Here is a 24,510-nt window from a genome sequence, read left to right as displayed (position 1 = left end):
AGTCTCTGGTACACAATTCCTGGGGGGATGAGTCTCTGCTCCACACTGCCTCAGGGTGGTGGGTCTCTGGTACTCACTGCCTTGGAGGGGGGTGAGTCTCTGGTACACACTGCCTGGGGGGGGGGTGAGTCTCTGGTACACACTGCCTGGGGGTGGTGGGTCTCTGGTACACACTGCGTGGGGGGGGTGAGTCTCTGGTACACACTGCCTGGGGGGGTGGTGGGTCTCTGGTACACACTGCCTGGGGAGTTGAGTCTCTGGTACACACTGCCTGGGTGGGGTCTCTGGTACACACTGCCTGGGGGGGTGAGTCTCTGGTACACACTGCCTGGGGGGGTGAGTCTCTGGTACACACTGCCTGGGGGTGGTGGGTCTGTGGTACACACTGCCTGGGGGGGGGGGTGGGTCTCTGGTACACACTGCCTGGGGGGGGTGAGTCTCTGGTACACACTGCCTGGGGGGGGGTGGGTCTCTGGTACACACTTACTGGGGGGGAGAGTCTCTGGTACACACTGCCTGGGGGGGTGAGTCTCTGGTACACACTGCCGGGGGGGGGGGGTGGGTCTCAGGTACACACTGCCTGGGGTGGGTCTCTGGTACACACTGCCTGGGGGGGTGAGTCTCTGGTACACACTACCTGGTGGTGGTGGGTCTGTGGTACACACTGCCTGGGGGGGGGGGTCTCTGGTACACACTGACTGGGGGGGAGAGTCTCTGGTACCCACTGCCTGGCGGGTGGGTCTCTGGTACACACTGCCTGGGGGTGGTGGGTCTGTGGTACACACTGCCTGGGGTGGGGGGTGAGTCTCTGGTACACACTGCCTGGGGGTGTTGGGTCTGTGGAACACACTGCCTGGGGGTGGTGTGTCTGTGGTACACACTGGCTGGTGGGCTGGTCTGGGTCTGTGGTAAACACTGCCTGGGGGGCTGGGTCTGTGGTACACACTGCCTGGTGTGGTTGGTCTGTGGTACACACTGTCTGGGTGGGTGGTTCTCTGGTACACACTGCCTGGGGGTGTGGGTCTCTGCTACACACTGTCTGGGGTGGGTGTGTCTCTGGTACACACTGTCTGGGGGTTGTGGGTCTCTGGTACACACTGTCTGGGGTGGGTGTGTCTCTGGTACACACTCCCTGGGGGGAGGGGTCTCAGGTACACACTGCCTGGAGGGGTGGTTCTCTGGTACACACTATCTGTGGGGGTGTGGGTCTCTGGTACACACTGCCTGTGGGGGTGGTTCTCTGGTACACACAGCCTGGGGGGGTGGGTCTCTGGTACACACTGCCTGGGGGTGGTGGGTCTGTGGTATTCACTGCCTGGGGGGCTGGGTCTGTGGTACACACTTCCTGGGGGGGGGGTGAGTCTCTGGTACACACTGCCTGGGGGGGTGGGTCTGTGGTACACACTGTCTGGGGGTGGTGGGTCTGTGGTACACACTGCCTGGGGGGGTGGGTGTCTGGTACACAATGCCTGGGGGGTGGGTCTCTGGTACACACTGTCTGGGGGTGGTGGGTCTCTGGTACACACTGCCTGGGGTGGGTCTCTGGTACACACTGCCTGGGGGGGTGAGTCTCTGGTTCACACTGCCTGTGGGGGTGGGTCTCTGGTACACACTGCCTGGGGGGTGCGTCTCTGGTACACACTGCCTGGGGGTGGGGTGGGTCTGTGGTACACACTGCCTGGGGGGGTGGGTCTCTGGTACACACTGCCTGGGGGTGGTGGGTCTGTGGTATACACTGCCTGGGGGGCTGGGTCTGTGGTACACACTGCCTGGGGTGGGGGGTGAGTCTCTGGTACACACTGCCTGGGGGTGTTGGGTCTGTGGAACACACTGCCTGGGGGTGGTGTGTCTGTGGTACACACTGGCTGGTGGGCTGGGTCTGAGTCTGTGGTAAACACTGCCTGGGGGGCTGGGTCTGTGGTACACACTGCCTGGTGTGGTTGGTCTGTGGTACACACTGTCTGGGTGGGTGGTTCTCTGGTACACACTGCCTGGGGGTGTGGGTCTCTGCTACACACTGTCTGGGGTGGGTGTGTCTCTGGTACACACTGTCTGGGGGTTGTGGGTCTCTGGTACACACTGTCTGGGGTGGTGGGTCTCTGGTACACACTCCCTGGGGGGGGAGGGTCTCTGGTACACACTGCCTGGGGGGTGCGTCTCTGGTACACACTGCCTGGGGGGGGGTTCTCTGGTACACACAGCCTGGGGGGGTGAGTCTCTGGTACACACTGCCTGGGGGGGTGGGTCTGTGGTACACACTGCCTGGGGGTGGTGGGTCTGTGGTGCACACTGCCTGGGTGGGGTGAGTGTCTGGTACACACTGCCTGGGGGGGGTGAGTCTCTGGTACACACTGCCTGGGGTGGGTCTCTGGTACACACTGCCTGGGGGGGTGTCTCTGGTTCACACTGCCTGGGGGGGTGGGTCTCTGGTACACACTGCCTGGGGGGGGAGGGTCTCTGGTACACACTGCCTGGGGGGTGCGTCTCTGGCACACACTGCCTGGGGGGTGCGTCTGTGGTACACACTGCCTGGGGGGGGTGGGTCTCTGGTACACACTGCCTGGGGGTGGTGGGTCTGTGGTATACACTGCCTGGGGGGCTGGGTCTGTGGTACACACTGCCTGGGGGTGGGGTGGGTCTGTGGTACACACTGCCTGGGGGGGGGGGTCTCTGGTACACACTGCCTGTGGGGGTGGTTCTCTGGTACACACAGCCTGGGGGGGTGGGTCTCTGGTACACACTGCCTGGGGGTGGTGGGTCTGTGGTACACACTGCCTGGTGGGGGGGTGAGTCTCTGGTACACACTGCCTGGGGGTGGTGGGTCTGTGGTACACACTTCCTGGGGGGGGGTGAGTCTCTGGTACACACTGCCTGGGGGGGTGGGTCTGTGGTACACACTGCCTGGGGGTGGTGGGTCTGTGGTGCACACTGCCTGGGTGGGGTGAGTGTCTGGTACACACTGCCTGGGGGGGGTGAGTCTCTGGTACACACTGCCTGGGGTGGGTCTCTGGTACACACTGCCTGGGGGGGTGTCTCTGGTTCACACTGCCTGGGGGGGTGGGTCTCTGGTACACACTGCCTGGGGGGGGGAGGGTCTCTGGTACACACTGCCTGGGGGGTGCGTCTCTGGCACACACTGCCTGGGGGGTGCGTCTGTGGAACACACTGCCTGGGGGTGGTGTGTCTGTGGTACACACTGGCTGGTGGGCTGGGTCTGGGTCTGTGGTAAACACTGCCTGGGGGGCTGGGTCTGTGGTACACACTGCCTGGGGTGGGGGGTGAGTCTCTGGTACACACTGCCTGGGGGTGTTGGGTCTGTGGAACACACTGCCTGGGGGTGGTGTGTCTGTGGTACACACTGGCTGGTGGGCTGGGTCTGGGTCTGTGGTAAACACTGCCTGGGGGGCTGGGTCTGTGGTACACACTGCCTGGTGTGGTTGGTCTGTGGTACACACTGTCTGGGTGGGTGGTTCTCTGGTACACACTGCCTGGGGGTGTGGGTCTCTGCTACACACTGTCTGGGGTGGGTGTGTTTCTGGTACACACTGTCTGGGGGTTGTGAGTCTCTGGTACACACTGTCTGGGGTGGTGGGTCTCTGGTACACACTCCCTGGGGGGAGGGGTCTCAGGTACACACTGCCTGGAGGGGTGGTTCTCTGGTACACACTATCTGTGGGGGTGTGGGTCTCTGGTACACACTGCCTGTGGGGGTGGTTCTCTGGTACACACAGCCTGGGGGGGTGGGTCTCTGGTACACACTGCCTGGGGGGGTGGGTCTCTGGAACACTGCCTGGAGGGGGGGTCTCTGGTACACACTGTCTGGGGGTTAGGGTCTCTGGAACACGGCCTGGGGGTGGCGATTGAGGCAGATAAGACTGAGCTGATTTGCAGGCTATTAGACACATGAATGTCATGTGATCAGTTCTAGGAGATGCTCACTCCATCTTCAGGACCCAGGACAGTAACTGTGCTTGCGTCTCCTGTGAATCCATTACATGTTTTGCTAGAGTTAGTAACTTTGCCATGTCTCCCCTAAATCCATCCCATGATTTACCTGGGACAGCAACATCTTCCTCCAGTCTTTCACTTCCTGTGAGGCTGTGTAGAAGAGTTCCCACAACTCCCTCCTGGTGTTGACATTTATTTCTGCCTTTGTCACAAAGGAAAGATCGAGGGGCTGACCTGCAGATTAAACGCATTTATGTTAGATGATGTTTATTTGTGATTGCATCAGATGATTTGTTATTGATACAGTTCCAGCTTCAATACTGTAATTCTAAGCAAACTCTTCACCAAACTCCAGACATCTCTATCTGCAACTGGGTCCTTGACTTTCTGACAAGGAGACCACAATAAACATGGACAGGCATCAACACCTTCACTACGATTGTCCTCAACACTTTTGCCTCAGAAGGCTCTGTCCTCAACCCCCTGCTCTATTTGCTGTACTCTCAAGACTGTGTGGCCAAATTCTGCTCTATCTTCATCTACATTTGCAGATGATTCCACCATAGTGGGCCATATCTCAGGTAACTGATGCACCATCAATAACTCTCGGAGACGGGCGGCGAACGATAGGCTTTTATTAGCAGCAAAATGGAGCACAGCATCTCGGAGACTGAGGGGGGAGCAGTGCCTCCAAATGCCTTTATACAGGGGTCTGTGGGAGCAGTCAGCAGAGGGGTGTGTCCAGACAGGTATACATGGTTTACCACAGTAACGATGAGTTGGAGTACAGGAAGGAGAGAGAGCCCAGTGATGTGTTGTCATGACAGCAATTTCTCCCTCATTTTGGTGGATGTGGCTGCATACGCTCCCATCTTCATCAATGGTGTTGGGTTTGACCAAGTTCCAGGGTGTGAACATCACCAACAGGCTGTCATAGTCCAAACATATAGACTGCACAGACAAGCAAGCTCACCAATGCTTCTACTTCTGAAGGAGGCAAAAAATATTTTGTATGTTCCATCAACATTTACCATTTTTAATTGATGCACCACAGAAAGCCTTCTGTATGGATGTATCATGGCATGGTGTGGCAACTGCTCTGTCTGTGTCTGCAAACTGCAGTGAACTCAGCTCATCACGGGAACCAGCCTCCCCTCCATGGACTGTCTACACTTCTCACTGCCTCAGTGGAACAGTCAGCAAATTCAAAGCTCTCACCCACCCCGGACATTCTCTCGACTCCCCCCTCCCATCGGACAAAAGATACAAAAGCCTGAAATCACGTACCCCCAGGCTCAAGGACAGCATCAGTCCCACTGTTATCAGACTATTAAATGGTTCCCTGGTAATGATAACATGAATTCTTGTCCTCACAATCTACCTCGTTATGACCTGACATCTTGTTTATCTGCACTGCAGTTCCACTGTAACTGGAACACGTTATTCTGCATTCTGTTATTGTTTTACCTTGTTCTACCTTGATGTACAGATATAGTGAAATGAATGGTACCAAGATTCTGGCGTCTGTGAATACCCGCAGTCCCAGACACTGGCGTCTGTGAACACCCGCAGTCCCAGACACTGGCGCCTGTGAACACCCGCAGTCCCAGACACTGGCGCCTGTGAACACCCGCAGTCCCAGACACTGGCGCCTGTGAACACCCGCAGTCCCAGACACTGGCACCTGTGAACACCCGCAGTCCCAGACACTGGCACCTGTGAACACCCGCAGTCCCAGACACTGGCGCCTGTGATCACCCGCAGTCCCAGACACTGGCGTCTGTGATCACCCGCAGTCCCAGATACTGGCGTCTGTGAACACCCGCAGTCCCAGACACTGGCGCCTGTGATCACCCGCAGTCCCCAGACACTGGCGTCTGTGATCACCCGCAGTCCCAGATACTGGCGTCTGTGATCACCCGCAGTCCCAGATACTGGCGTCTGTGAACACCCGCAGTCCCAGACACTGGCGTCTGTGATCACCCGCAGTCCCAGGCACTAGCATTAGTGACCTCCATGCTGCAAGATAGTGGTGTGTGTGATCTTTACAACCCTAGACTTTGCCATCTGTACAACTCCATTCCCAGATGTTGCTATCTGTTACCTGTGATTGCGTTCTGTGTGTTGCTCAGCTGCTGCAGATCCTGAGCCAGTGAATGCAGCTGCCACTGCATTTCCTCCAGCTGTCGCAGTGTGGCTGCCGGATTCTGGCAGGGGTCACGGAATGAGGCCGCATTGACAGCGCAGTTTATGGACTGTGCCTGTGCAGTGAGGAGTTGGTGTCTCTGCTCCACATTCTCAAGGGCACTGTCACGCCGACCCCTGACCAACTCTGATGCCTCTTTACACACCTGGAGGAAGGTGTTCCACAGGTACTCCACCTGTCAGAGAGTAGGAGTTGAACACTGGCTCCAGAGCAGGGGGGGTCAGCACACAATCTGAATCAGACTTAAAATCATTGGCAAATAGTGAAAATTTTCTTTTATTGTGTGGCAGCAGCACATTGTAATACATAATTTAAAATCTATAAATTATAATAAAAATTTATTTATATACACATACATACATATACCTATATTTCTGCATATTTTATTTACTCTAGAAATAAATTTCAATATTCATTTATATTTAAACTGACCAGGAAGGGGGTCCTGAAGAGAGACTCTCCCTTCCTAAAGAGTGAAAAGCTGGGGAAGAAGCTGATCCTAAAACACTGAGTGTGTTTCTTCAGGCTCCTGTACCTCCTTCTTGTTGATGGTAGTGAAGAGAAGAGGACATGTCCTAAGTGATGGGGTCCTGGGTGATGGGGTCCTGAGTGATGGGGTCCTGAGTGATGGGGTCCTGAGTGATGGGGTCCTGAGTGATGGGGTCCTGAGTGATGGGGTCCTGAGTGATAGGGTCCTGGGTGATGGGGTCCTGAGTGATGGGGTCCTGAGTGATAGGGTCCTGAGTGATGGGGTCCTGAGTGATAGGGTCCTGAGTGATAGGGTCCTGAGTGATGGGGTCCTGAGTGATAGGGTCCTGAGTGATGGGGTCCTGAGTGATGGGGTCCTGAGTGATGGGGTCCTGAGTGATGGGGTCCTGAGTGATAGGGTCCTGAGTGATGGGGTCCTGAGTGATAGGGTCCTGGGTGATGGGGTCCTGAGTGATGGGGTCCTGAGTGATGGGGTCCTGAGTGATAGGGTCCTGGGTGATGGGGTCCTGAGTGATGGGGTCCTGGGTGATGGGGTCCTGAGTGATGGGGTCCTGAGTGATAGGGTCCTGAGTGATGGGGTCCTGAGTGATAGGGTCCTGGGTGATGGGGTCCTGAGTGATGGGGTCCTGAGTGATAGGGTCCTGAGTGATGGGGTCCTGAGTGATGGGGTCCTGAGTGATGGGGTCCTGAGTGATAGGGTCCTGAGTGATGGGGTCCTGAGTGATAGGGTCCTGGGTGATGGGGTCCTGAGTGATAGGGTCCTGAGTGATGGGGCCCTGAGTGATAGGGTCCTGAGTGATGGGGTCCTGGGTGATGGGGTCCTGAGTGATGGGGTCCTGAGTGATGGGGTCCTGAGTGATAGGGTCCTGAGTGATGGGGTCCTGAGTGATGGGGTCCTGAGTGATGGGGTCCTGAGTGATAGGGTCCTGAGTGATGGGGTCCTGAGTGATAGGGTCCTGGGTGATGGGGTCCTGAGTGATGGGGTCCTGAGTGATGGGGTCCTGAGTGATAGGGTCCTGGGTGATGGGGTCCTGAGTGATGGGGTCCTGGGTGATGGGGTCCTGAGTGATGGGGTCCTGAGTGATAGGGTCCTGAGTGATGGGGTCCTGAGTGATAGGGTCCTGGGTGATGGGGTCCTGAGTGATGGGGTCCTGAGTGATAGGGTCCTGAGTGATGGGGTCCTGAGTGATGGGGTCCTGAGTGATGGGGTCCTGAGTGATAGGGTCCTGAGTGATGGGGTCCTGAGTGATAGGGTCCTGGGTGATGGGGTCCTGAGTGATAGGGTCCTGAGTGATGGGGCCCTGAGTGATAGGGTCCTGAGTGATGGGGTCCTGGGTGATGGGGTCCTGAGTGATGGGGTCCTGAGTGATGGGGTCCTGGGTGATGGGGTCCTGAGTGATAGGGTCCTGAGTGATGGGGTCCTGGGTGATGGGGTCCTGAGTGATGGGGTCCTGAGTGATGGGGCCCTGGGTGATGGGGTCCTGAGTGATGGGGTCCTGGGTGATGGGGTCCTGAGTGATGGGGCCCTGGGTGATGGGGTCCTGGGTGATGGGGCCCTGGGTGATGGGGCCCTGGGTGATGGGGCCCTGAGTGATAGGGTCCAAGTGATGGGGTCCTGAGTGATGGGGCCCTGGGTGATGGGGTCCTGAGTGATGGGGCCCTGGGTGATGGGGTCCTGGGTGATGGGGCCCTGAGTGATAGGGTCCAAGTGATGGGGTCCTGAGTGATGGGGTCCTGGGTGATGGGGTCCTGAGTGATGGGGTCCTGAGTGATGGGGTCCTGAGTGATGGGGTCCTGGGTGATGGGGTCCTGAGTGATAGGGTCCTGAGTGATGGGGCCCTGAGTGATAGGGTCCTGAGTGATGGGGTCCTGAGTGATGGGGTCCTGGGTGATGGGGTCCTGAGTGATGGGGTCCTGAGTGATGGGGTCCTGGGTGATGGGGTCCTGAGTGATAGGGTCCTGAGTGATGGGGTCCTGGGTGATGGGGTCCTGAGTGATGGGGTCCTGAGTGATGGGGCCCTGGGTGATGGGGTCCTGAGTGATGGGGTCCTGGGTGATGGGGTCCTGAGTGATGGGGCCCTGGGTGATGGGGTCCTGGGTGATGGGGCCCTGGGTGATGGGGCCCTGAGTGATAGGGTCCAAGTGATGGGGTCCTGAGTGATGGGGCCCTGGGTGATGGGGTCCTGAGTGATGGGGCCCTGGGTGATGGGGTCCTGGGTGATGGGGCCCTGAGTGATAGGGTCCAAGTGACGGGGTCCTGAGTGATGGGGCCCTGGGTGATGGGGTCCTGAGTGATGGGGTCCAAGTGATGGGGTCCTGAGTGATGGGGCCCTGGGTGATGGGGTCCTGAGTGATGGGGTCCAAGTGATGGGGTCCTGAGTGATGGGGCCCTGGGTGATGGGGTCCTGAGTGATGGGGTCCTGGGTGATGGGGTCCTGAGTGATGGGGTCCTGAGTGATGGGGTCCTGAGTGATGGGGTCCTGAGTGAAGGGACCCTGGGTGATGGGGCCCTGGGTGATGGGGCCCTGGGTGATGGGGCCCTGAGTGATGGGGTCCTGGGTGATGGGGTCCTGAGTGATGGGGTCCTGAGTGATGGGGCCCTGAGTGATGGGGCCCTGGCTGATGGGGTCCTGGGTGATGGGGTCCTGAGTGATGGGGCCCTGAGTGATGGGGCCCTGAGTGATGGGGTCCTGGGTGATGGGGTCCTGAGTGATGGGGTCCTGGGTGATGGGTCCTGAGTGATGGGGCCCTGAGTGATGGGGCCCTGAGTGATGGGGTCCTGGGTGATGGGGTCCTGAGTGATGGGGTCCTGAGTGATGGGGTCCTGGGTGATGGGGCCCTGAGTGATGGGGTCCTGGGTGATGGGGTCCTGGGTGATGGGGCCCTGAGTGATGGGGTCCTGGGTGATGGGGCCCTGAGTGATGGGGTCCTGAGTGATAGGGTCCAAGTGATGGGGTCCTGAGTGATGGGGCCCTGAGTGATGGGGCCCTGAGTGATGGGGTCCTGAGTGATGGGGTCCTGGGTGATGGGGTCCTGAGTGATGGGGCCCTGAGTGATGGGGTCCTGGCTGATGGGGTCCTGGGTGATGGGGTCCTGAGTGATGGGGTCCAAGTGATGGGGTCCTGGGTGATGGGGTCCTGGGTGATGGGGTCCTGAGTGATGGGGTCCTGGGTGATGGGGCCCTGAGTGATGGGGTCCTGAGTGATAGAGTCCTGGGTCATAGGGTCCAAGTGATGGGGTCCTGAGTGATGGTGTCCTGAGTGATGGGGTCCTGGGTGATGGGGCCCTGGGTCATGGGGTCCTGGGTGATGGGGTCCAAGTGATGGACCCCATCATCTTGAGGCATCGTCTATTGAAGATCTCCTCGATGCTGGGAAGGCTAGTGTCCATGATGGAACTGGCTGAGTTCACTGGAGACCACAGCAGGGAGTAGAACACTGGGGGAACCAGGTAATGAGACTATTTCTGCAACATGGGCCTAAGTTTCAATCCGATGCTCACGCCCAGTGACGGGGAACTTCACCTGTGACCAGGGCTCTTCAGCCACAGAATCTGATTCCAATAGTGGGATAAGGGGAGATGAGAATCTTTTACTCCATTTCTTTCAGCTGATCCCACAAAGGTACATCTGCCTCAAGTTTAGGATTTCAGTAAAGCACTCTGGCCCCACTGGGAGGGGTCCCATCCTTCATGGCCTTGGGAGAAGGGAGAGCTCTCTCCTGTTCCCTAGAACACCAGGCTCAGGGAAGTCTCTGCTTAAGCCAGGACCCATGTTGTACCCTCTATCTCTGTGCACCTGCAACAGCTTCGAGAGGTACAGGGCAGAGGTAAGGAGAGATGCAAGGGAAGGGCCGAGATAAGGAGAGATGCAGGGGAAGGGCAGAGATAAGGAGAGATGCAGGGGAAGGGCAGAGATAAGGAGAGGCTCAGGAAAAGGGCAGAGGTAAGGAGAGATGCAGGGGAAGGGCAGAGATAAGGAGAGATGCAAGGGAAGGGCAGAGATAAGGAGAGATGCAAGGGAAGGGCAGAGATAAGGAGAGACGCAGGGGAAGGGCAGAGATAAGGAGAGATGCAGGGGAAGGGCAGAGGTAAGGAGAGGCTCAGGAAAAGGGAAGGATGGGGAAGAACAGAAGGACAGGGCTAAGGTAATGAGAAACTGAGGGGAAGGGTGGAAAGACAGGGCTGAGGCAAGGGGAGGCTCAGAGGATGGGTTGAGGAATAGGGCAGAGGTAAGGAGAGGCCACGGAAAGGGAAGAGGGATGGGATGAGGTATGGAGAGACTCAGGGGAAGGGCAACAGACAGTGAGAGAAGAAAATACAGCACCCCTCCTCCGTTTGTACCTGGTCCTCCTCTTTGTCCAGGTATAAGGTGTGATGCTGGAAGTCAACACGGACAATCCGGACCAGAGCCAATGCATAATCCAACTGTCGCCGGTAATCCGGGGTGGTCCTGTTGTAGTTATCCAACTGGGAAATCACAGAGAGTCCAGTGGAGATGAAGTCAGACAGCTACCCCAACCAATTCCTCTGGCAGCTTGTTCCATCACCCTCCACACTCTGGGTGAAAGAGTTACCCCTCAGCTTCCTGTAGAGTCTCCCCTTTTAAACCTACACCTTCTAGCTCCTGATTTCCCACCCGGGGAGGAAAACTGTACAGAACAAAGTAGCGTTAGTACGTAGACTCACAGATGACATGGAGTGTCGGAGTGACAGGGTGAGGAGTTTGAGGAATGGGGGGGGGGGAGGTTTAGAGCTTTGAGACAAAGGAGATGAGAGGGTGTGGGTTAAGGGGTGAAGAGTTTGAGGGATAATGGGAGGGGTTAGTGTTGCAAGGTAAAGAAGGTCAGATTTTTCATGGTGATGGGGTGAAGAATTTGAGGTATGAGGGGGTTTTAGTGTTGAGGTGAAGGAGATGAGGAGTTTCAAGGTGAGAGAGTGTGGGTGAGGGTGTAGAGAGTTTGAGGAATGAGATGTCTTGAGGGTAAGGGGTGAAGAGGTGAGGGGTTTCGGGATGAGACAGCGAAGAGTTTGAGAGATGAAGGATTTCATGGTGAAGGGTTTTGGGGTTTCTGGATTTCTAGATTCAGGGTTTTGTGAAGAGGGATTTTGTGGTGTCAGAGTGAGGGGTGTTTCAGGTGACAAGGGTGAAGGGTATGGAGGCTTCTGGCTTCCAGAATTTTTAGGTGATTAGGAGGGGATTTGGGTTTTTTGGGCTTCTAGGTTCTGGGGTTTCGTGGTGAAGATTTTGGGGTTTCTTGGCTTCTAGGGTGTGGGTGAAAGGTTTTGGGGTGACTGGGCTTCTGCATTCTGGGATTTCAGAGTGAGGGGATTTGAGGCTCCACATTGTGGATGGATTCATGATTTTGGGATGAGGGATCTTGAGGGTGAGGGGTTTTGGGGTTCCAGGGTTACAGTGTTTAAGAATGATGGGGTTTCAATCATTCCAGGTGAAGAGTTTGGAGGTTTCTGTGTTCTAGAATTTTGGGATTTCTGTGCTTCTGAGTTTGGGGTTAGAGGTTTTGGGTTTCAGTCTGAGGGGATTTTGAGTGAAAGGATTTGGGGTTTCAGAGTTTCAGAATTAGGAGTTTTGAGGTGTTGTAGTGAGGGAGTTCTGGGTGAAGGATTTGGAGTTTTCTGGGTTCTGGGATTTTGTAGTTTCTGGGTCAAAGGTTTTGAGTTTCAGACTGAGGGTCTTTTGAATGAAGGATTTGGGGATTCTGGGTTTTGGGGTGTCAGAAGGAGGGATTTTTTTGGGGAATTTGGTTTGGGGTGAAGAGCTTTGAGGTTTCTGGGTTCCAGGATTTTGGGTGATGGCTTCTGTGGTGAGGGGTCTTGGATTTCAGAATGAGGGAGAATTTTGGGATTTTAGGAGGAGGGATTTTGATGGTGAGGGACTTTGGGGTTTCAGAGGGAGGGGTTTGAGGTGCCGGAGAGAAGAGGGTTTCAGAAGTTAGTGGTGAGGGGTTTTAGTGTGTCAGACTGAGAGGGGTGTTTTGGGGTGAGGGTTTTGGGATTTCTGGGTTCTAGGATGTCAGAGTGAGGGGAATTTCAAGATTTCTGGCTCAGAGGTTTTGAGGTGAGTGGTTCTGGTGTTTCAAAGAGATCGTTTTGGGGGTTTGGAGAGTCAGAATGAGGGATTTTGGGGATTCTGGTTTACTAATTTCTGAGATTATTGGGGGGATGGATTTTGGGGTTTCTGAATTATGGGGTGAAAAGGTTTAGGGTTCAGGGGTTCCAGGGGTTTTGGGGTAAAGGGATTTAGGGTTTAGGGTTTCAGGGTTTGGGGTGGATTTAGGATTTTGGGGTGAAGGGACTGAGGGTGTTGGGGTGAAGGGATTTATGGTTTATGGGTTCCAGGGTTTTGGGGTGAATGGATTTAGGGTTTATGGGTTCCAGGGTTTGGGGGTGCAGGGATTTAGGGTTTATGGGTTCCAGGGTTATGGGGTGAAGGGATTTAGGGTTTATGATTCCAGGGTTTGGAGGTGAAGGGATTTAGGGTTTATGGTTTCAGTGTTTTGGGGTGAAGGGATTTAGGGTTTATGGGTTCCAGGGTTTTGGGTTGAAGGGATTTAGGGTTTATGATTCCAGGGTTTTGGGGTGAAGGGATTTAGGGTTTATGATTCCAGTGTTTTGGGGTGAATGGATTTAGGGTTTATGGTTCCAGGGTTTTGGGGTGAAGGGATTTAGGGTTTATGGTTCCAGGGTTATGGGTTTTAGGGATTTAGGATTTATGATTCCAGTGTTTTGGAGTGAAGGGATTTAGGGTTTATGATTCCAGTGTTTTGGGGTGAATGGATTTAGGGTTTATGGTTCCAGGGTTTTGGGGTGAAGGGATTTAGGGTTTATGGTTCCAGGGTTATGGGTTTTAGGGATTTAGGATTTATGATTCCAGTGTTTTGGAGTGAAGGGATTTAGGGTTTATGGTTCCAGTGTTTTGGAGTGAAGGGATTTAGGGTTTATGGTTCCAGTGTTTTGGAGTGAAGGGATTTAGGGTTTATGGTTCCAGGGTTTTGGGGTGAAGGGATTTAGGGTTTATGGGTTCCAGGGTTATGGGTTTTAGGGATTTAGGGTTTATGATTCCAGTGTTTTGGGGTGAATGGATTTAGGGTTTATGGATTCCAGGGTTTTGGGGTGAAGGGATTTAGGGTTTATGGTTTCAGTGTTTTGGGGTGAAGGGATTTAGGGTTTATGATTCCAGTGTTTTGGGGTGAATGGATTTAGGGTTTATGGATTCCAGGGTTTTGGGGTGAAGGGATTTAGGGTTTATGGGTTCCAGGGTTATGGGTTTTAGGGATTTAGGGTTTATGATTCCAGGGTTTGGGGTGAAGGGATTTAGGGTTTATGGTTTCAGTGTTTTGGGGTGCAGGGATTTAGGGTTTATGGGTTCCAGGGTTATGGGTTTTAGGGATTTAGGGTTTATGATTCCAGGGTTTGGGGTGAAGGGATTTAGGGTTTATGATTCCAGTGTTTTGGGGTGAATGGATTTAGGGTTTATGGATTCCAGGGTTTTGGATTGAACAGATTTAGGGTTTATGGTTCCAGCGTTTTGGGGTGAAGGATTTAGGATTTATGATTCCAGGGTTTGGGAGTGAAGGGATTTAGAGTTTATGGTTCCAGGGTTTTGGGGTGGGATTTGGGATTTGGGATTTGGGATGTCAGAATATGTCGATTTTCTGAGCTTGGAGAGAAGGGATTTGGGATGTCAGAGTATGGTGTTTCTCTGAGTTTGGGGATTTGGGATATCAGAGTACGGTGTTTCTCTGAGTTTGGGGTGTGGGGATTTGGGATTTGTGATGTCAGAGTACGGTGTTTCTCTGAGTTTGGAGAGAGGGGATTTGGGATTTCGGATTTCAGAGTATGGTGTTTCTCAGAGTTTGGGGATTTGGGATATCAGAGTACGATGTTTCTCTGAATTTGGGGATTTGGGATGTGAAGAGAATGGTGTTTCTCTCAATTTGGAGAGAGGGGATTTGGGATTTGGGATGTCAGTGTACGTTGTTTCTCTGAGTTTGAAGAGAGGTGATTTGGGATTTGGGGTTTCAGAGTACGGTGTTTCTCTGAGTTTGGAGAGAGGGGATTTGGGATTTCGGATTTCAGAGTATGGTGTTTCTCAGAGTTTGGGGATTTGGGATATCAGAGTACGATGTTTCTCTGAATTTGGGGATTTGGGATGTGAAGAGAATGGTGTTTCTCTCAATTTGGAGAGAGGGGATTTGGGATTTGGGATGTCAGTGTACGTTGTTTCTCTGAGTTTGAAGAGAGGTGATTTGGGATTTGGGGTTTCAGAGTACGGTGTTTCTCTGAGTTTGGGGTTTTGGGATTTGGTGTGTCAAGAGTACGGTGTTTCTCTGAGTTTGGGGATTTGGGATTTGGGATGTCAGTGTACAGTGTTTCTCTGAGTTTGGAGAGAGGGGATTTGGTATTTGTGATGTCAGAGTACGGTGTTTCTCTGAGTTTGGGGATTTAGGATTTGAGATATCAGAGTACGGTCTTTCTCTGAGTTTGGGGATTTAGGATTTGAGATATCAGAGTACGGTCTTTCTCTGAGTTTGGGGATTTGGGATTTGGGATGTCAGAGTACGGTGTTTCTCTGAGTTTGGGGATTTAGGATTTGAGATATCAGACTACGGTCTTTCTCTGAGTTTGGGGATTTGGGATTTGGGATGTCAGAGTACGGTGTTTCTCTGAGTTTGGGGATTTAGGATTTGAGATATCAGAGTACGGTCTTTCTCTGAGTTTGGGGATTTGGGATTTGGGATGTCAGAGTACGGTGTTTCTCTGAGTTTGGGGATTTAGGATTTGAGATATCAGACTACGGTGTTTCTCTGAATTTGGAGTGAGGGGATTTGGGATTTAGGATGTCAGAATACGGTGTTTCTTTGAGTTTGGAGGAGGGGATTTGGGATTTGGGATATCAGAGTACTGTGTTTCTCTGAGTTTGGGGATTTGGGATGTCAGAGTACGGTGTTTCTCTGAGTTTGGGGATTTGGGATGTCAGAGTATGGTGTTTCTCTGAGTTTGGGGAATTGGGATTTGGGATATCAGAGTACGGTCTTTCTCTGAGTTTGGGGTGAGGGGATTTGGGATTTGTGATGTCAGAGTATGGTGTTTCTCCGAGTTTGGGGATTTGGGAAGTCAGAGTATGGAGTTCCTCTGCGTTTGAGTGAGGGGATTTGGGATCTGGGATGTCAGAGTACGTTGTTTCTCTGTGTTTGGGGTGAGGGGATTTGGGATTTGTGATGTCAGAGTACGGTGTTTCTCTGAGTTTGGAGAGAGGGGATTTGGGATTTGTGATTTGTGATGTCAGAGTACGGTGTTTCTCTGAGTTTGGAGAGAGGGGATTTGGGATTTCGGATTTCAGAGTATGGTGTTTCTCAGAGTTTGGGGATTTGGGATATCAGAGTACGATGTTTCTCTGAATTTGGGGATTTGGGATGTGAAGAGAATGGTGTTTCTCTCAATTTGGAGAGAGGGGATTTGGGATTTGGGATGTCAGAGTACGTCGTTTTTCTGAGCTTGAAGAGAAGGGATTTGGGATGTCAGAGTACGGTGTTTCTCTGAGTTTGGGGATTTGGGATATCAGAGTATGGTGTTTCTCTGAGTTGGGGTGTGGGGATTTGAGATTTGGGATGTCAGTGTACGTTGTTTCTCTGAGTTTGAAGAGAGGTGATTTGGGATTTGGGGTTTCAGAGTACGGTGTTTCTCTGAGTTTGGGGTTTTGGGATTTGGTGTGTCAAGAGTACGGTGTTTCTCTGAGTTTGGGGATTTGGGATTTGGGATGTCAGTGTACGGTGTTTCTCTGAGTTTGGAGAGAGGGGATTTGGTATTTGTGATGTCAGAGTACGGTGTTTCTCTGAGTTTGGGGATTTAGGATTTGAGATATCAGAGTACGGTCTTTCTCTGAGTTTGGGGTTTTGGGATTTGGGATGTCAGAGTACGGTGTTTCTCTGAGTTTGGGGATTTAGGATTTGAGATATCAGACTACGGTGTTTCTCTGAATTTGGAGGAGGGGATTTGGGATTTGGGATGTCAGAATATGGTGTTTCTTTGAGTTTGGAGGAGGGGATTTGGGATTTGGGATATCAGAGTACTGTGTTTCTCTGAGTTTGGGGATTTGGGATGTCAGAGTACGGTGTTTCTCTGAGTTTGGGGATTTGGGATGTCAGAGTATGGTGTTTCTCTGAGTTTGGGGAATTGGGATTTGGGATATCAGAGTACGGTCTTTCTCTGAGTTTGGGGTGAGGGGATTTGGGATTTGTGATGTCAGAGTATGGTGTTTCTCCGAGTTTGGGGATTTGGGAAGTCAGAGTATGGAGTTCCTCTGCGTTTGAGTGAGGGGATTTGGGATCTGGGATGTCAGAGTACGGTGTTTCTCTGTGTTTGGGGTGAGGGGATTTGGGATTTCAGAGCACGGTGTTTCTCTGAGTTTGGGGATTAGGGATTTGGGATGTTAGAGTACGGTATTTCACTGAATTTGGAGAGTGGGGATTTGGGATGTCAGAGTACGTTGTTTCTCTGAGCTTGGAGGGAGTGGATATGGGATTTGGCGTTTCAGAGAACTGTGTTTCTCTGAGTTTGTGGATTTGCGATTTGGTATGTCAGAGTATGGTGTTTCTCTGAGTCTGGGGACTTGGGATTTGGAATGTCAGAGTACAGTGTTTCTCTGAGTTCGGAGAGAGGGGATTTGGTATGTCAGAGTACGGTGTTCCTCTGAGTTTGGAGAGAGGGGATTTGGTATTTGTGATGTCAGAGTACGGTGTTTCTCTGAGTTTGGGGATTTAGGATTTGAGATATCAGAGTACGGTGTTTCTCTGAGTTTGGGGATTTGGGATTTGGGATGTCAGACTACGGTGTTTCTCTGCATTTGGGGATTTAGGATTTGAGATATCAGAGCACGGTGTTTCTCTGAGTTTGGGGATTTGGGATTTGGGATGTCAGAGTACGGTGTTTCTCTGAGTTTGGGGATTTGGGATTTGTGATGTCAGGGTACGGTGTTTCTCTGAGTTTGGGGATTTGGGATTTGGGATGTCAGAGTACGGTGTTTCTCTGAGTTTGGGGATTTGGGATTTGAGATATCAGAGCACGGTGTTTCTCTGAGTTTGGGGATTTGGGATTTGGGATGTCAGAGTACGGTGTTTCTCTGAGTTTGGGGATTTGGGATTTGAGATATCAGAGTACGGTGTTTCTCTGAGTTTGGAGGAGGGGATTTGGGATTTGGGATGTCAGAGCACGGTGTTTCTCTGAGTTTGGGGATTTGGGATTTGGGATGTCAGAGTACGTTGTTTCTCTGAGTTTGGAGGAGGGGATTTGGGATTTGGGATGTCAGAGTACGGTGTTTCTCTGAGTTTGGGGATTTGGGATTTGAGATATCAGAGTACGGTGTTTCTCTGAGTTTGGGGATTTAGGATTTGAGATATCAGAGTACGGTGTTTCTCTGAGTTTGGGGATTTGGGATTTAGGATATCAGAGTACGGTCTTTCTCTGAGTTTGGGGATTTGGGATTTGGGATGTCAGTCTATGGTGTTTCTCTGAATTTGGAGTGAGGGGATTTGGGATTTGGGATGTCAGAATACGGTGTTTCTTTGAGTTTGGAGGAGGGGATTTGGGATTTGGGATATCAGAGTACTGTGTTTCTCTGAGTTTGGGGATTTGGGATTTAGGATATCAGAGTATGGTGTTTCTCCGAGTTTGGGGATTTGGGAAGTCAGAGTATGGAGTTCCTCTGCGTTTGAGTGAGGGGATTTGGGATCTGGGATGTCAGCGTACGGTGTTTCTCTGTGTTTGGGGTGAGGGGATTTGGGATTTCAGAGCACGGTGTTTCTCTGAGTTTGGGGATTAGGGATTTGGGATGTCAGAGTACGGTATTTCTCTGAATTTGGAGAGTGGGGATTTGGGATGGCAGAGTATGGAGTTCCTCTGCGTTTGAGTGAGGGGATTTGGGATCTGGGATGTCAGAGAATGGTGTTTCTCTGAGTTTGGGGAATTGGGATTTCGGATATCAGAGTACGGTCTTTCTCTGAGTTTGGGGTGAGGGGATTTGGGATTTGTGATGTCAGAGTATGGTGTTTCTCCGAGTTTGGGGATTTGGGAAGTCAGAGTATGGAGTTCCTCTGCGTTTGAGTGAGGGGATTTGGGATCTATGATGTCAGAGTACGGTGTTTCTCTGTGTTTGGAGAGAGGGGATTTGGGATTTGGGATGTCAGTGTACGTTGTTTCTCTGAGTTTGAAGAGAGGTGATTTGGGATTTGGGGTTTCAGAGTACGGTGTTTCTCTGAGTTTGGGGTTTTGGGATTTGGTGTGTCAAGAGTACGGTGTTTCTCTGAGTTTGGGGATTTGGGATTTGGGATGTCAGTGTACAGTGTTTCTCTGAGTTTGGAGAGAGGGGATTTGGTATTTGTGATGTCAGAGTACGGTGTTTCTCTGAGTTTGGGGATTTAGGATTTGAGATATCAGAGTACGGTCTTTCTCTGAGTTTGGGGATTTAGGATTTGAGATATCAGAGTACGGTCTTTCTCTGAGTTTGGGGATTTGGGATTTGGGATGTCAGAGTACGGTGTTTCTCTGAGTTTGGGGATTTAGGATTTGAGATATCAGACTACGGTCTTTCTCTGAGTTTGGGGATTTGGGATTTGGGATGTCAGAGTACGGTGTTTCTCTGAGTTTGGGGATTTAGGATTTGAGATATCAGAGTACGGTCTTTCTCTGAGTTTGGGGATTTGGGATTTGGGATGTCAGAGTACGGTGTTTCTCTGAGTTTGGGGATTTAGGATTTGAGATATCAGACTACGGTGTTTCTCTGAATTTGGAGTGAGGGGATTTGGGATTTAGGATGTCAGAATACGGTGTTTCTTTGAGTTTGGAGGAGGGGATTTGGGATTTGGGATATCAGAGTACTGTGTTTCTCTGAGTTTGGGGATTTGGGATGTCAGAGTACGGTGTTTCTCTGAGTTTGGGGATTTGGGATGTCAGAGTATGGTGTTTCTCTGAGTTTGGGGAATTGGGATTTGGGATATCAGAGTACGGTCTTTCTCTGAGTTTGGGGTGAGGGGATTTGGGATTTGTGATGTCAGAGTATGGTGTTTCTCCGAGTTTGGGGATTTGGGAAGTCAGAGTATGGAGTTCCTCTGCGTTTGAGTGAGGGGATTTGGGATCTGGGATGTCAGAGTACGTTGTTTCTCTGTGTTTGGGGTGAGGGGATTTGGGATTTGTGATGTCAGAGTACGGTGTTTCTCTGAGTTTGGAGAGAGGGGATTTGGGATTTGTGATTTGTGATGTCAGAGTACGGTGTTTCTCTGAGTTTGGAGAGAGGGGATTTGGGATTTCGGATTTCAGAGTATGGTGTTTCTCAGAGTTTGGGGATTTGGGATATCAGAGTACGATGTTTCTCTGAATTTGGGGATTTGGGATGTGAAGAGAATGGTGTTTCTCTCAATTTGGAGAGAGGGGATTTGGGATTTGGGATGTCAGAGTACGTCGTTTTTCTGAGCTTGAAGAGAAGGGATTTGGGATGTCAGAGTACGGTGTTTCTCTGAGTTTGGGGATTTGGGATATCAGAGTATGGTGTTTCTCTGAGTTGGGGTGTGGGGATTTGAGATTTGGGATGTCAGTGTACGTTGTTTCTCTGAGTTTGAAGAGAGGTGATTTGGGATTTGGGGTTTCAGAGTACGGTGTTTCTCTGAGTTTGGGGTTTTGGGATTTGGTGTGTCAAGAGTACGGTGTTTCTCTGAGTTTGGGGATTTGGGATTTGGGATGTCAGTGTACGGTGTTTCTCTGAGTTTGGAGAGAGGGGATTTGGTATTTGTGATGTCAGAGTACGGTGTTTCTCTGAGTTTGGGGATTTAGGATTTGAGATATCAGAGTACGGTCTTTCTCTGAGTTTGGGGTTTTGGGATTTGGGATGTCAGAGTACGGTGTTTCTCTGAGTTTGGGGATTTAGGATTTGAGATATCAGACTACGGTGTTTCTCTGAATTTGGAGGAGGGGATTTGGGATTTGGGATGTCAGAATATGGTGTTTCTTTGAGTTTGGAGGAGGGGATTTGGGATTTGGGATATCAGAGTACTGTGTTTCTCTGAGTTTGGGGATTTGGGATGTCAGAGTACGGTGTTTCTCTGAGTTTGGGGATTTGGGATGTCAGAGTATGGTGTTTCTCTGAGTTTGGGGAATTGGGATTTGGGATATCAGAGTACGGTCTTTCTCTGAGTTTGGGGTGAGGGGATTTGGGATTTGTGATGTCAGAGTATGGTGTTTCTCCGAGTTTGGGGATTTGGGAAGTCAGAGTATGGAGTTCCTCTGCGTTTGAGTGAGGGGATTTGGGATCTGGGATGTCAGAGTACGGTGTTTCTCTGTGTTTGGGGTGAGGGGATTTGGGATTTCAGAGCACGGTGTTTCTCTGAGTTTGGGGATTAGGGATTTGGGATGTTAGAGTACGGTATTTCACTGAATTTGGAGAGTGGGGATTTGGGATGTCAGAGTACGTTGTTTCTCTGAGCTTGGAGGGAGTGGATATGGGATTTGGCGTTTCAGAGAACTGTGTTTCTCTGAGTTTGTGGATTTGCGATTTGGTATGTCAGAGTATGGTGTTTCTCTGAGTCTGGGGACTTGGGATTTGGAATGTCAGAGTACAGTGTTTCTCTGAGTTCGGAGAGAGGGGATTTGGTATGTCAGAGTACGGTGTTCCTCTGAGTTTGGAGAGAGGGGATTTGGTATTTGTGATGTCAGAGTACGGTGTTTCTCTGAGTTTGGGGATTTAGGATTTGAGATATCAGAGTACGGTGTTTCTCTGAGTTTGGGGATTTGGGATTTGGGATGTCAGACTACGGTGTTTCTCTGCATTTGGGGATTTAGGATTTGAGATATCAGAGCACGGTGTTTCTCTGAGTTTGGGGATTTGGGATTTGGGATGTCAGAGTACGGTGTTTCTCTGAGTTTGGGGATTTGGGATTTGTGATGTCAGGGTACGGTGTTTCTCTGAGTTTGGGGATTTGGGATTTGGGATGTCAGAGTACGGTGTTTCTCTGAGTTTGGGGATTTGGGATTTGAGATATCAGAGCACGGTGTTTCTCTGAGTTTGGGGATTTGGGATTTGGGATGTCAGAGTACGGTGTTTCTCTGAGTTTGGGGATTTGGGATTTGAGATATCAGAGTACGGTGTTTCTCTGAGTTTGGAGGAGGGGATTTGGGATTTGGGATGTCAGAGCACGGTGTTTCTCTGAGTTTGGGGATTTGGGATTTGGGATGTCAGAGTACGTTGTTTCTCTGAGTTTGGAGGAGGGGATTTGGGATTTGGGATGTCAGAGTACGGTGTTTCTCTGAGTTTGGGGATTTGGGATTTGAGATATCAGAGTACGGTGTTTCTCTGAGTTTGGGGATTTAGGATTTGAGATATCAGAGTACGGTGTTTCTCTGAGTTTGGGGATTTGGGATTTAGGATATCAGAGTACGGTCTTTCTCTGAGTTTGGGGATTTGGGATTTGGGATGTCAGTCTATGGTGTTTCTCTGAATTTGGAGTGAGGGGATTTGGGATTTGGGATGTCAGAATACGGTGTTTCTTTGAGTTTGGAGGAGGGGATTTGGGATTTGGGATATCAGAGTACTGTGTTTCTCTGAGTTTGGGGATTTGGGATTTAGGATATCAGAGTATGGTGTTTCTCCGAGTTTGGGGATTTGGGAAGTCAGAGTATGGAGTTCCTCTGCGTTTGAGTGAGGGGATTTGGGATCTGGGATGTCAGCGTACGGTGTTTCTCTGTGTTTGGGGTGAGGGGATTTGGGATTTCAGAGCACGGTGTTTCTCTGAGTTTGGGGATTAGGGATTTGGGATGTCAGAGTACGGTATTTCTCTGAATTTGGAGAGTGGGGATTTGGGATGGCAGAGTATGGAGTTCCTCTGCGTTTGAGTGAGGGGATTTGGGATCTGGGATGTCAGAGAATGGTGTTTCTCTGAGTTTGGGGAATTGGGATTTCGGATATCAGAGTACGGTCTTTCTCTGAGTTTGGGGTGAGGGGATTTGGGATTTGTGATGTCAGAGTATGGTGTTTCTCCGAGTTTGGGGATTTGGGAAGTCAGAGTATGGAGTTCCTCTGCGTTTGAGTGAGGGGATTTGGGATCTATGATGTCAGAGTACGGTGTTTCTCCGAGTTTGGGGATTTGGGAAGTCAGAGTAAGGAGTTCCTCTGCGTTTGAGTGAGGGGATTTGGGATCAGGGATGTCAGAGTACGGTGTTTCTCTGTGTTTGGGGTGAGGGGATTTGGGATTTCAGAGCAGGGTGTTTCTCTGAGTTTGGGGATTAGGGATTTGGGATGTCAGAGTACGGTATTTCTCTGAATTTGGAGAGTGGGGATATGGGATGGCAGAGTACGTTGTTTCTCTGAGCTTGGAGGGAGTGGATATGGGATTTGGCGTTTCAGAGAACTGTGTTTCTCTGAGTTTGTGGATTTGTGATTTGGTATGTCAGAGTATGGTGTTTCTCTGAGTCTGGGGACTTGGGATTTGGAATGTCAGAGTACAGTGTTTCTCTGAGTTTGGAGAGAGGGGATTTGGTATTTGTGATGTCAGAGTACGGTGTTTCTCTGAGTTTGGGGATTTAGGATTTGAGATATCAGAGTACGGTGTTTCTCTGAGTTTGGGGAATTGGGATTTGGAATGTCAGAGTATGGTGTTTCTCTGAGTTTGTGGATTTGGGATTTGGGATGGCAGAGTACGGTGTTTTTCTGAGTTTGGAGAGTGGGGATTTCGGATTTCTGGGTTTCCAGATCGCAGGATCTCAGGGGTGGGGTTGAGGGTGATGGATTTCAATGGTGAGTGTCTTTGTGATTTCAGAATAATGTGAGTTTTGGGTTTTTGAGATCAGTTATTATGAAATTCAGAATGAAGCGTGTTCAGGGTATTTGGTTGTGGGGATTTGGTTTTCTGAGTTTTCGGTTTTCAGATTGTGGGGCAGGTGTTGTCTCAGGAGCTTGGCATGAAGGATGTGTGGTTCACGTGCTTCAGAATTACAGAGTGAGGAGTTTTAGAGTGTCTGAGTGAGGGGGTTTGGGAGTTTGAGGTGAGGAGTTTTGGAGTGTCAGAGTGAGGGGGTTTGGGAGTTTGAGGAGAGGAGTTTTGGAATGTCAGAGTGAGGGGGTTTGGGAGCTTGAGGTGAGGAGATTTGGAGTATCAGATTGAGGGGATTTGGGAATTTGAGGAGAGGAGTTTGGGAGTGTTAGAGTGAGGGGGTTTGGGAGTTTGAGGAGAGGAGTTTTGGAGTGTCATAGTGAGGGCTTTGGAAGATCAGGTGAGGAGTTTTGGAGTGTCAGAGTGAGGGGGTTTTGAAATTCAGGTAGGGAGTTTCGGAGTGTCAGAGCGAGGTGTTTGGGAGTTTGAGGTGAGGAGTTTTGGAGTGTCAGAGCGAGGGGTTTGGAAGTTTGAGGTGAGGAATTTTGGAGTGTCAGAGTGTTTGAGGTGAGGAGTTTTGGAGTGTCAGAGTGAGGGGGTTTGGGAGTTTGAGGTGAGGAGTTTTGGAGTGTCAGAGCGAGGGGTTTGGGAGTTTGAGGTGAGGAGTTTTGGAGTGTCTGAGTGAGGGGGTTTGGGAGTTTGTGATGAGGAGTTTTCGAGTGTCAGAGTGAGGGGTTTGGGAGTTTGAGGAGAGGAGTTTTGGAGTGTCAGAATGAGGGGTTTGGGATTGTCAGAGTGACGGGAGTTTGGGTGTTTGAGGTGAGGAGTTTTGGAGTGTCACAGTGAGGGGGTTTGGAAGTTCAGGTGAGGAGTTTTGGAGTGTCAGAATGAGGGGTTTGGGAGTTTGAGAAGAGGAGTTTTGGAGTGTCAGAATGAGGGGTTTGGGAGTGTCAGAGTGACGGGAGTTTGGGTGTTTGAGCTGAGGAGTTTTGG

The 24,510-nt window shown here is 51.2% G+C and overlaps 1 protein-coding gene across 1 annotated transcript in view; it reads right to left on the bottom strand.

Moving 5' to 3' along the window:
- Nucleotides 1-3,826: 3,826 nt before the first annotated feature.
- Nucleotides 3,827-24,510, bottom strand: part of LOC132390686 (dynein heavy chain domain-containing protein 1-like) — a 199,595-nt gene continuing 178,911 nt past the window's right edge. Inside the window, exons 14-17 of the mRNA XM_059963243.1 lie at nt 10,985-11,110; nt 6,053-6,329; nt 4,055-4,182; nt 3,827-3,892 (exon numbers count right to left, since the gene is read on the bottom strand). Of these exons, the coding sequence (XP_059819226.1) occupies nt 3,827-3,892; nt 4,055-4,182; nt 6,053-6,329; nt 10,985-11,110 (597 nt within the window). The remainder of the gene's footprint in view (nt 3,893-4,054; nt 4,183-6,052; nt 6,330-10,984; nt 11,111-24,510) is intronic.

This window comes from Hypanus sabinus, chromosome 3, assembly GCF_030144855.1.
Source record: "Hypanus sabinus isolate sHypSab1 chromosome 3, sHypSab1.hap1, whole genome shotgun sequence".
NCBI classification, from domain to species: domain Eukaryota; kingdom Metazoa; phylum Chordata; class Chondrichthyes; order Myliobatiformes; family Dasyatidae; genus Hypanus; species Hypanus sabinus.
The sequence above is the reverse complement of the archived record's forward strand: the minus strand, read 5'-3'. Positions and strand labels throughout refer to the sequence as shown.